The sequence below is a fragment of the Phytophthora parasitica genome, assembly GCF_000247585.1.
Source record: "Phytophthora parasitica INRA-310 unplaced genomic scaffold supercont2.7, whole genome shotgun sequence".
NCBI lineage: Eukaryota > Oomycota > Peronosporomycetes > Peronosporales > Peronosporaceae > Phytophthora > Phytophthora nicotianae.
The window spans coordinates 499,221-510,514 of record NW_008648993.1 but is presented as its reverse complement, the minus strand read 5'-3'; the positions used below and the strand labels follow the sequence as shown (position 1 = coordinate 510,514).

The 11,294-nt window shown below is 45.7% G+C and overlaps 2 protein-coding genes across 2 annotated transcripts; one reads left to right on the top strand and one right to left on the bottom strand.

Moving 5' to 3' along the window:
- Window positions 1–5,294: 5,294 nt before the first annotated feature.
- Window positions 5,295–6,834, bottom strand: PPTG_21643 (hypothetical protein; the record flags this gene model as incomplete). The annotated part of the gene is made up of 3 exons (XM_008899274.1): window positions 5,295–5,336; window positions 5,923–6,116; window positions 6,756–6,834. The coding sequence occupies 3 exons, from the start codon at window positions 6,832–6,834 to the stop codon at window positions 5,295–5,297; spliced, it is 315 nt and encodes a 104-aa protein (XP_008897522.1).
- Window positions 6,835–7,266: 432 nt separating this feature from the next.
- On the top strand, window positions 7,267–9,090 carry PPTG_05159 (hypothetical protein; the record flags this gene model as incomplete). Its single annotated transcript, XM_008898658.1, has 6 exons — window positions 7,267–7,308; window positions 7,414–7,632; window positions 8,246–8,323; window positions 8,426–8,546; window positions 8,708–8,847; window positions 8,917–9,090. The coding sequence occupies 6 exons, from the start codon at window positions 7,267–7,269 to the stop codon at window positions 9,088–9,090; spliced, it is 774 nt and encodes a 257-aa protein (XP_008896906.1).
- Between the last annotated feature and the right edge of the window lie 2,204 nt (window positions 9,091–11,294).

Here is an 11,294-nt window from a genome sequence, read left to right as displayed (position 1 = left end):
GCAGCAATTGTAGCATCAAGTACCGTGTGAGATTGCAAGCTTTGGGATACCCGAATCTACACTCACTGCTTTTCTTTCTGCAGGATGATCCAGCGACGCAAATATGTTGCTGTACTCGTTGTACCAATCGAGATACATCACATTGCCACGCATCCGTTCCCCTATCGGGGGGGGGGGGGGGCTCATAACCAAAATGATATTTCCTTCTTTCCCAGTAATACATGTGCTACATGTACATGCATCAAGTGCTGCCAGCGATTTTGAAAGCACAGAAATGTGTCTATCAATAAAAGCCGCTAATTCAACTCTACCTTGCCCAGAACTGGAGAGATCCAACACGTGTGGGGCATTTTTAATCCAAAGAAGAGCATGAATATGGGGAGACCCTCGTTGCTGAATTTCTACACGCCAAAAGTAATCCTCAATCTCCCCTAATGGCTTATCTTGGCCACACAAGATGTGATCAACAAATGCTTGAAAGCAATGATGGAAAAATCGCGCAGCAATATCTGGATTTTCATTCAAATAGTGCCTTCTTTCCTTCGACGGTAAATATGATGTGATCAACAAATGCTTGAAAGCAATGATGGAAAAATCGCGCAGCAATATCTGGATTTTCATTCAAATAGTGCCTTCTTTCCTTCGACGATAAATATCGACACTCATCTAGACTCAATGCAGGATTGCAGGCCCTGAAAAAATCGGCCGAACAGTATCAGCAGCATTTAGTGAAAGAAAAAAAGTTGGAAATCTTGCTGGAAGTACTCGGCTACATCAGATCATCTCGAACGTTGGACCAGTACAGCCACTACCGCGTACAACGCGAAGTTAGGTTTCAACGATTCAAGTAGTTGTATGGCTTTTGCTGTATCTTTATCTTGTTCTCTCTCCTGCACCTCTTCATCCATTGTTGCGATCGCAAACGCGACAGACTAATCCATCTATTTGTCGTCTCTGAATGAGATTAATACAGAAGAACTTAAAGTGGGGGTGTATAACAAAACGGCAGCCATGCCATTTCATAAAGTGACATCAGAACTCTGCTAGATGGAACTCATGCAGTCTGTTTTCACTGTCAATTATGTTAAATCCACCCTTTCCATTCGGGAAAAGAGTTGGAAAACAGTTTTGCATGATCAACTCCGTCTTGCACTCATCAATAGGATTAGTGTGGCGCTGCAATTCCTTTACAGGGTATTGCGAATCCCCACTTACCACATTTTTTCTGCCTCGCAAATTCGCTGCAGTTCGGTTTTCGAGTCATTTTCATTTCTCTCTAACTCAAAAGACCCCACTAATTCTACAGATGGATCTAATTGTCCACTAGGAGAATCATTTTGGCTTTGGGTAGTGTATATGGGCACTCCTAGATTAATATTCTCAGACCTGCAATTTTAAGACGTGGAACCTATGTGGTCACTTTCATCGCCACTTTCTAAAAGAAAAGTTTGTTTTACGTGGGCATTATTGACTTCATTTTGCTGAAGGACAAGCTCTTGGGCTTCTTCATCTGTATATGATATGGAAGGTAGATCGCTCTCGACATCAAACTTTTTCAATGCAGCTAAATTATCTTCAGAAATGCGCACATTCTTATAAAGAGTATTGTTTTCTATTAACCAGCACAGCGCACGACGCACAATATAGGGTCGGACTCTAAATAGTTGTCCAGCAGAAATATTTTTCGGTTTGAGATACGCTATGCCACATGTTCTTGTGGGGCGCAGAAGCTCAAGCACGGTGTCAACAGGATTGTTCCAGTAGTTGATAGAGTTACCGCGCGTAGATTCCTGTCAGTCGCAATGAAGACTAACGCAGGTTGTAAATGATATACTCAAACCTATTAACCGAGCCTCCATTCTATTCAGTACAGCCAATTCATCTGGAACAAGAGCAATACGATATCCACTAGCCCTGCAGAACTTCTGGACTTCTCTCTTTGACAAACTAATGTTACAACGCTTACACATCCATACATGTTCATCATCCAAGCCCGGGTACTTTACTACTGCCTCCACGATTATATCACACTCTCCTGTTGCATTGCAAAGAGGGGCAAAGTAGGGAGCGTTAGGATCGTTGTTCGATTAACACAATGTCCAAATAGTCTCATACTCGGGAAAGTAAGTGGTTTCAGTGTAAATCCACTCTATGACCCCAATGCAATTACCTTGAAGGCATTTCGGTAAGTGTGAGATGCACTGCCGCTCACAACGGCGTGGTCACTCGAATGGTGCAGGTAGACGATGCATACACAAGGAAACCAAGGTTGATCCCACTGCAAGCGATGCTGTGGTATATCTGGAGAAGGTGACTGGACTATGTAATTACTGCATGTCATCCCGGTGCTCGGCCAGGAAACTATTTACCTCCGACTTGAAAACAGAGAGCAGATTCCTATAAGATTGAGAATTGGTGAATATGGGGACGGTTTCGCGAGCTCCACTCCAAAGTAGCCCGACAACTGTGTCACCTATTTCACACCAGCATGAATGGGAGTGTTATCACAGACGACGCATTAAAAGTTAAATTTCTTGATCCGTCGGTTGATCGAGAAGGCCACGAAATAAATGAATAAATTGCTTGATGGCCTCGCGATCGTTTGTACCCCAACAATACTGCGCGTGCTCCAATCCATAAGCGGAAATGGAGGCGATGATACTGAGGTTATAACCTCGCGGGCCCGAACGAACAGCCAAGCCGCGAGATCCGCGACACACTAGAACAACCCCTGGGGTGTGGAGGGCATTAGTGAAGCTTATCGACAAAAGGCAAAACCACTCCCTCCAGCCAAGCAAGTCATGCCAGTTTAGATTGCGTTATGGAACCGTTTTAGGGGGGGGGTCACGACGTTAATTAAAGATACCAAAAGAATGTCAAGTCGAAGTACTTTCGGCCGTCACCTAGTGCAACAATTTGGCTACGCCTGCTTGTGACTTTGTTCACCCGCTCGCACCCACATACGTTTCTAACAGTATTACTGCAATCACACGGATTTTGATGAAAAGAGGATTCTGAACATTCTACAAGGTGTTTCAGAAACACAAGCAGAACCGCCATAGTTTTGCTGTTTTTTGCCGCGATGCGGCCGTTGTGCTTTCAAAAATATCAGTTATCCTTGTCGACTTCGCAATGGGCAGGACAAAAACCAAGTGTCTGACGCCTCGTATCAGCTAAAGAATAGAGTAAACGAGTCGATCTCGCCATCACTGGAGCTCTCACTAGCGTACAATAAGCAAAATCACTATGAGTCCTCTAAAGAGTGGATTCATCTTTGGCTTCCTAAGCGTGATGATCACCATGATGTACGGAATTTTGTCTCTTTATTTGCTCACAACGTCGTATCCAACCAATACATTGCAACAGCAGATCAGAATCGAGCGAGCTCGCCAAAGATACTGCCTTCTTTATTGGCAGTTAAATCACGACAACGAAAATGACAATCACACGCAAAAGGGTACAAACAGATATTTGAGTGTGATATCTTGTAGAGTTTCAGTGTGTCGCACAACAGAAGGAGAGGTAGTGAGTCTTGTTTCGAGGTTTTTAATGTGAAAGAAATCTTCCAGACCCATGCAAGAGCTCGCACTATCTCAACTCAACAAAGTTGAGTGGAAACAGAGCACCCCCACCGTTCAGAAAAGATCCAGAGCTTTGAATCGTCTGAATTGACGTGCTCCAAGTGTTCACCTAATGAACAAATAGCGTCGACGATCATTATGCTTGCGGCCAGTAATCAAGGTGGTAAGCCGAGCAACATCAATTTGCCCTAAAGTTAAGGACGAACTTCCGTGACCTCAGCAACCAGAAAACAAGATTTTGGCTAGCGTTATGAAGTTGAATCGATGGTCGCAAAGTCGACGCCGTGAAAGTTAACGAAGACGACATGATAAGCAATCATTACATGACTTCAAATGGCAATTGGCCTGGAGGACACTTCAATAGGTGCAATTGAATTTGATTTCATTTTTGTCCTTAATGCAATTTGTTGGGGTTGTGGTACTTTTAGAGAATGTCGTTGTTCCTGTTTTTTTAACTATAGAAACGGTCTTTTTATAACTAAAGCTCTCTACTGGGGGGGGGGGGGGACTTGATCGGTATACGCTAGTAGCGAGACCAATTTAGACCAACTTGGCCTTCTATAACCGTCCAAGACCGCCAACCCTGTACCGGTATTAATCCCGATTGGCCCCAGTATACGTACGTACGATATCCTTTTTTTAGTACTTAACTCAGTAAAAATTAAACCCGCAACAAACGACGCCCATTATTCTTGTTTACAGTGCAGAAGGGAAGCGACACAAGGCTATAGCGAATGCAGTGGAGTGGTGAGCTACCTGATTGCGTTGATTTGCGAGCTGACCTTCACTGTGTGTGTCTGCAACAGCTTATATTCAGCAGCCAGGTCCTAGCCTTTATCTATGAATAATAAGCAACTGAAGAGATTAAACGTACAACGCGTCACAAACGCCTCTACCAGCAGGTTACAGACCTAGCGCTCTTTCGGGAAGCCCATTCTGCACACACACACCCGTTAGGCCGCTTCGAGCAGCCTATTGAGTGTCGAGGACACTAACGGGGTTGACAGCGTCTGATTTGGTAAGATTACGTGTTTTTGATCTCTGCGCGCAAGTTATATTGATAGCTAACGTGTTGCTGCTTCATCGTGTGGTATGCAAATATAGATATAAATGAAAAAAATAATAAAGGTGTATATTCCAATTCTGTTTACAAAAAACGAGGTAATGCTGTGCTGGGTTTTGTGGAGCTTCACGTTGTTCCGCAGTGTGAATAGGTCCCCATCCTCTTATATTCTGTCGACGGCTCTTGCCTGCCGGTACTGGTCGTTTACCTGTAGCCAACACAGATAATACTGAAGACAGCTGCATTTCCAAAGACTCAATTGAGGTAGGGGGCAACACTGTTGAAGGCAGTTAATGATGTACTGTCGGTGAGCTCTTTTGCTCGCGAAGACGAATCCTAATAGCATCTTGGCCTATCTTTGAGTCCGGAAAGTGTTTTATGTACTCTTGATGTATGGCTTTCCACTTCCCTTTCCAACCTTCCCCAATTTTGCTGCCAGTCCTCATAGCTCGTTTTCGACGTCTGAGGAAAGTGAAACGATGTAGTCGAGTCGAGTGTTGCCGTTGTAGCAGTTTAGATGGGGCACACGGTTGGATCGACATCCGAACCTGCATTTTGTTGATCTTCTGCGTTGCTTCACCATGGGCAGAACAATTTGTTTCACAAATACTGGAATCTTGTATGGGAGATCTATTCTTTAGATTCAGCTGCTACGACGCTGGTTTCTGAAGGAAGGACGGCATCTTGAGCCACTGTCAATAGTGTTTTGCCAAACTTGGTTTTAGTTACAGATTCATCCAGCTCAGGGGTATCTTTTGGGCCGGCAGCGCTCTTTTTCGTGACGCGATTGTGGCTACGTTTGCGACATTCCCATCGACGAAGTAGAAGGTTGGGTGATTTCGGCTCAATTCCGCTGCATGTAGTCGCAGCAAAATTATAAACGACCACGTAAACTTGTTTACAATGTTTTCGAGACGGCATACGGACCATAACAAACAGGTTTCGCATCAGCGCGTCCTTGTCAGGCTTTACAACGCCGTCGTTGACTGGATTGCCAGTCGTACAATCGGAACGCTTGACAGAAATGCAGGCGGGGTCGAGTGTTTCTAATACTGACTTCACTCGACTTTCGCATTCTTCTGGAGTCCGAAAATTTTGCTGTACGTCGTATATCGCTGAGGAGAGCTGCGTCGACAGCCAATGGGTTTTTGAGACTGTCATTATTTTCTCGTCGAATCTTGTTTTAACATGAAATGGGTCTTGTTTAACTAATACTGCGGTACCAAAAACTCTTTCAATGTGACTTCTATTGGTATTCGCGTTGTCGCACACACATACCCGAGACCCATCGGATTCAGTAGTCTTTTTAGCTACCATACACTTCAATAGTTCCGTTTCCTCGTGATTTTCAGAGTTGGTAAGAGTTGTCCCCAATATCTGTCCCACCTCATTTTGTGCGAGCAACGGCATAACAGAGTTCGAATACGTGCAGACTGCTCTTTGCTCCCGCCAGCTCCAAAGCTGTTGAGTTGCTGCAGAATTGCTGTGAGTGATCCATTCAAAATACATGATCGCACTGAGTATCGTTATCTGCGCTGCACACAAGCGACTCAAAATGTTAGTGTGTATTAGCCAAAGTTCCTAAAGTACCTCTGCATCCAGCAACCATGATTGAATATGTACTGAACCTCTGTTGGTGGCTGTGGAGGAGAGTAGTCTGCATCCTGTAAGCGCAGCTCCTCCACTTTGACGCCCACACGAGACCGAATTGCGTAATACCGCTTCTGTTGTCATCGTACAATATTTTTCCCACGGCACCAGCTACACCTTTGCTGGAAACAATCGCATCATATACGATATCAAACATATCTAGCTATATACCTGTCTTCTAAGCGAGAAATATAGAAAATTTAGTACCAACATCTTTGAAAAGCCAGATATGTATCACTAATCGTTGAAAATGACTTTTAGTCGAACCTGTGCACTGAAAACGTGCATAATACAATACCGTCCGGTTTTGTACATCTTCAACAATGCGTTGTTCGAATACTTTTACCTTGGGCACACAACAGTATCCTTCTACAACGCATTGGATTCTAGGCCCGCGGGAGCCCATGCAAGAGTTGGATGCCCAAACCATTCAGACAGGAGAGCCCCTTGACTAAGCTCACGGTACTTCAGCGACGGCGGGAAGCGGTGCAACGCTACTACTCCGGCCTCAGCAACTTGGGCAGCACTCTTCTTGACCATCGCAAATTTCAAAATAGCCATTATTGTAGTTTTCGCACCGGTAGTTTTGATACGGGTGGCCTTCGCAACCCTTGCGGGTTGCAGAGGCTTGCGGGCCACAAATACCGGTCAAGCTACTATCCGGGTGTTGATAAATCCATGTTACTACGGTACCAGAAAGTGTGAGTTGTGTACCAATACGCCCTATGCGCCGGTACCATTACCTGACAGTTGCACTATGAATCCTGACGTGCTACAGTGATTGGTATGGAGAAACAAGAGGAAGGCCAGCCGCTGCACCAGGAATAATCCGTGAGTGCTTGTGTATAGCGTACATTGTGAGACCTCACTGACAACTTGCTTCTGTCCGTGTACACGTTGGCCTACTTTCCTAGGTACATGGGCTGAAACCGGTGGAAGAATAGCGTGGCATTCGTCATTGTCGAGATGTGTATGCAGGCAGAGTGTAAGTGTGACGGTGACGAATACGAGAAAGTAAGTTATGCAGATGAAGAGAATGATATAGCGTCGATCTAATTAGCGCAGAAAGAACCGTCGGCAGAGCAGGCTGACTTGTCAAGTGTTGGCAGTGATGGCTAGGTGGAGTCACAAGATCCCGTACCGGACATTACCAAATTCGGTGTGGTTGAGGGAGGAGTGGTGCCGGACGCTGAAAACTCGGAGTTAGAGATGAAACATCCAGCATTAATACCGGATCCGGGAAAGAAACCAGAAACATTCAAGCCGGATGGTCCAGCGACGTCTCCTGTGCAAATTACTACATGGCAGCATGATTTGGGGGAAGATGGAGCTATTGAGGTACTGGAAGCCTCAAGAGGTCATATTGTAGAGTATGAAGGGGCATTCATGGACGGGTCTCAAAGTGTCTTCGACTGTTTTTTTTTTTCTACTTTGGCCACCCACACGGAGAAGACAGGGCGACACCTATCTAAAGGACGTCATACAGCACATGGCTACGAAACAAGAAGCTAATTGAAAGGGGGGCCTCTCGCAAATATTACAGTTTGGTTTCAGATGCATTTCCGTCCTCTTCCTTGACACAGGTGTGTACGCATGGCATTGAACATCCCAAGAAAAGCAAGGGGAAGCGACAACGCAAGATCATTCGCTATTTGGGTTGCAGTGTGAAAGTCAAAGCTCTTTCGAAGCGTGACGCGAAAGGAGAATGGAAGGTGTTTGTACTATGGAGTGGATCCAACAATCATCTCCGGAGGGAAGGGCTTTACCGCTATTATACCGAAATTCGGTGCATTACGGACCTTGACGTACTCGAAAACGTAAGCAAGATGCATAAGTCTCGGTCTTCAGCAACAAGAATTTTGCAGCATCTCCGCCATGAAACAGGTATATGAGTACCAATATCAAGTCTGTGTGTAAAACCACTAACGCTTATATGTATTTGATATGTTAGGATCTGCGAGACGTCCACAACCTGTTAGCTTTCATGAAGCGCACGGAGCGAGAGGGCAAGACAGACAAAGAGTGCACCGTAAAACTAATGCGCGAGTAGACGGACGGTAATTCGGCCGCCATATCGATGAACAACTCATCCAGTATTGTACACGCCGTGTATTTTCATACCGCGTGTCAGAAGCGGCTTTTCAAAACCTCCCTTGACGTGGCCTCCCTTGAGGTGGTGTTGGTGGATACAACACACGGTACGAACAAAACCTACCACAACCTCTTCAGTATTCTTGTTGACGACGATTTTGGTAAGGTGGGTCCAGTTGTACAGATTTGGTTTGGGCATCAGGCAAGACAAAACCTAGCTATCATGGTATTTACTACAAAATTGAAGGGCCAGAACGTTCAGCACTCTCTCGGGGAGAGCAAGACGAAAGAGAACTTGGTGTTCTACTTGGAAGAACTTAAGACAAGAACCCGGCTACGGAGGACATCCGTGGTGTTGTGACAGGCAAAGACTTCAAAGATTGGGATATGCTGATTGATGCATTACCACAAGCTCGTGAAATGCTTTGTCAGTTCCATGTAATTGACTACCTCCGAAGCCAGGTTAGTTGTTGCTTCTACTATTAGTATCTCAAGTAAACTTACTAACGGATAATTGCCATGCGACTACAGGTTGGAAGCAGATGCCAACGCGGTTCAGAAGCCAAGAAGGATATCTGTGCAGTTCCGCAGCTAGTGATGAAAGCTGAGAGTGCCAAGATAAACAAAGCGTTCAGCGAGGACAAGTTCAGATCACTTGGATCCAACAAGAAGGGCCCGTTCTTCTTGTATTTCGAAGCAAACTGAGAGGCATCGAAGGGAACTGGGTCGCATACTATTGCAACAACTAGTCTCATTTGAATAACCATACCAACACTCGCATTGAGAATGGCTGGGGCAAGATAAAACGGTAGCGTCGAGCGTGTGGATCCTTGTTACTACCCTAGGGGTGCTGCAAGAATGGTCGGAAGAGCGTTATATGAAAGGGTTTCGGAGCTTGTGGACTCGGCAGCCGCCAATTGCGCAAAATTTGGCGGATCCAGAACTTCTCACACTGGCCGTGCAATTGGGTGCGCTGTCTAGGCCCGGGAGCAATACAAGTTTGCTAGCTGCCCTGAAGCTAATCGCGCGATAAAGATCGCTGGAGTGGAAGCGGAGCTGAAGTCCGATAGAGAAGAGACCGTCCGTCATTTTATTGATACGTCGGTGAGTTGCTTGTTTGAGTTTGTGTGTCCGGTACAATTTCCACCAATAACTTACAATCTGTTTCCGACTGTGTTCTGTAGATATTCCAGTGCCCGTGCGGCTTCATGAAGGCGCTCTTGCTATGCCGCCATGTGATATATTCTCACAGTTCTGGGAATCGACGACCCCCCCCCCGAAATTCTACACATCGCGCTGATCCCTATTGGCCCCGGTGATCTCTCCCGGAGGTCTTGATAATACTGGGGAGGGGGGACGTCGATTGGGCGGGAGAACTACTCAGATGAGAAGACCATTATCTCGAGACCATCAGTACAGCACAGACAGGAGGAAGGCTGTACAAACAGCTATAAAGCAGCACCATGACGGACAGTTTCAAGACGACATGCAGTTTTCTCGAGGCCGTCGGCAGGATTTGCCAAGTAGGTTAATTTCGAAATCTGATGGACGTCATGGCTGTGATCGACAGCTTGACGTACGCTGGAGCAAAAACAAAACACACACACATCCCCATACAGCGACATACATCCACATGTGCGCAGACTGACCAAATCAGAAAAAGTAGACAGCGAAGCTGAGAAACAACCCGCATTTTCTGGGTTAAAATATATTCGCTTCTCCAAAGCTGCCAAGAAAACGCAGGCAGCTAGGCGCAAGATTGGTAAGGCCAAGAAGGTATAGAGCCTACAGCGAGTGAAGGGCTGTGCCAAGTTGCTCTTGAAAAATTGAGAGCACCTCCAACACAATTGGGCAAAGTTGTACTGATTCTTTCTAAACAATACTGCTACTCGATTGCTGCTAAGAACGAGAGACGAATTCCACAAATCGGTGCTCGGTAGATCGATCTCCAGCCGTTGAAGGAAGTGGAAATCCACCAACCTCATACTGACAAGCGAACGAACATGGGTCGATCTATCCTACAACACACTTCTCTGTTTCCCCGTAAAACATGCCCGGCTGCAATCTCAGACAACTTCATGCGAGAAGAATTCGACGAAGGTCAAGGCATCTATCTTGCCTGTTGGGGTGACTACGGGTACGCTACAGTCCATCAGCTCCGAATCATGGTGCTGGCTATCGACGCAAGAACGGCGATGGAGAATTAGAGGAGATTTGAGAGTGGGTTAACGCATCTATGATACCCACAGGCGACATTTCTGGCCCATTTGATGACTGTGTCTCTCTTCCGAAGGTAAGTAGAAACCGTTCGGTATGCTCCAGTACGAGTCCGGAATGAATAGTACTAACTAAAAATTGATGCAATTGTTGTGTATTCATGCAGGTGATGTTTTCGTTTGCAGTGAAAAATATGACCGTAAACAAGTACGCGATTCGTGGGGGGAGACTTGGAAGGGGTTCTCGTACTGGAGTTTCGTGGTCCTCGTGGTTGAATTCCACATGCGTGCGAGCTGGGTTGATGTATCTCGCTACTGCGAATAGCTCTAAGGATGTAGGCATATTCATGCCAGACTAGTACCCGTTCGGCTATGTCGAGAAACAGAAGAAGACCGCTGCTACTCATGGGGCGGTCCACTCGACTGTAAAACGTCAGGTTGGCGTCATGAACCGTGGAGGGGTGCGATTGGGTGGCATTCTACAGTGAGTTGAATTCGTGTGGAATGGAGAAAGTAACCCATTTCTTGCGGTTATTACCGATAGACGTATGGTTGATTATCGTAGGGTTAGGAAGTTCCTACATAAGGTTTTTGTCCGATGGATGTAGAGGAATTACCTAGTCTAAGAGGAAAAGCACTTATACATGACTACATCTGTTTAAAAAAATATTGTATTTAGTAAGTACATGTTAA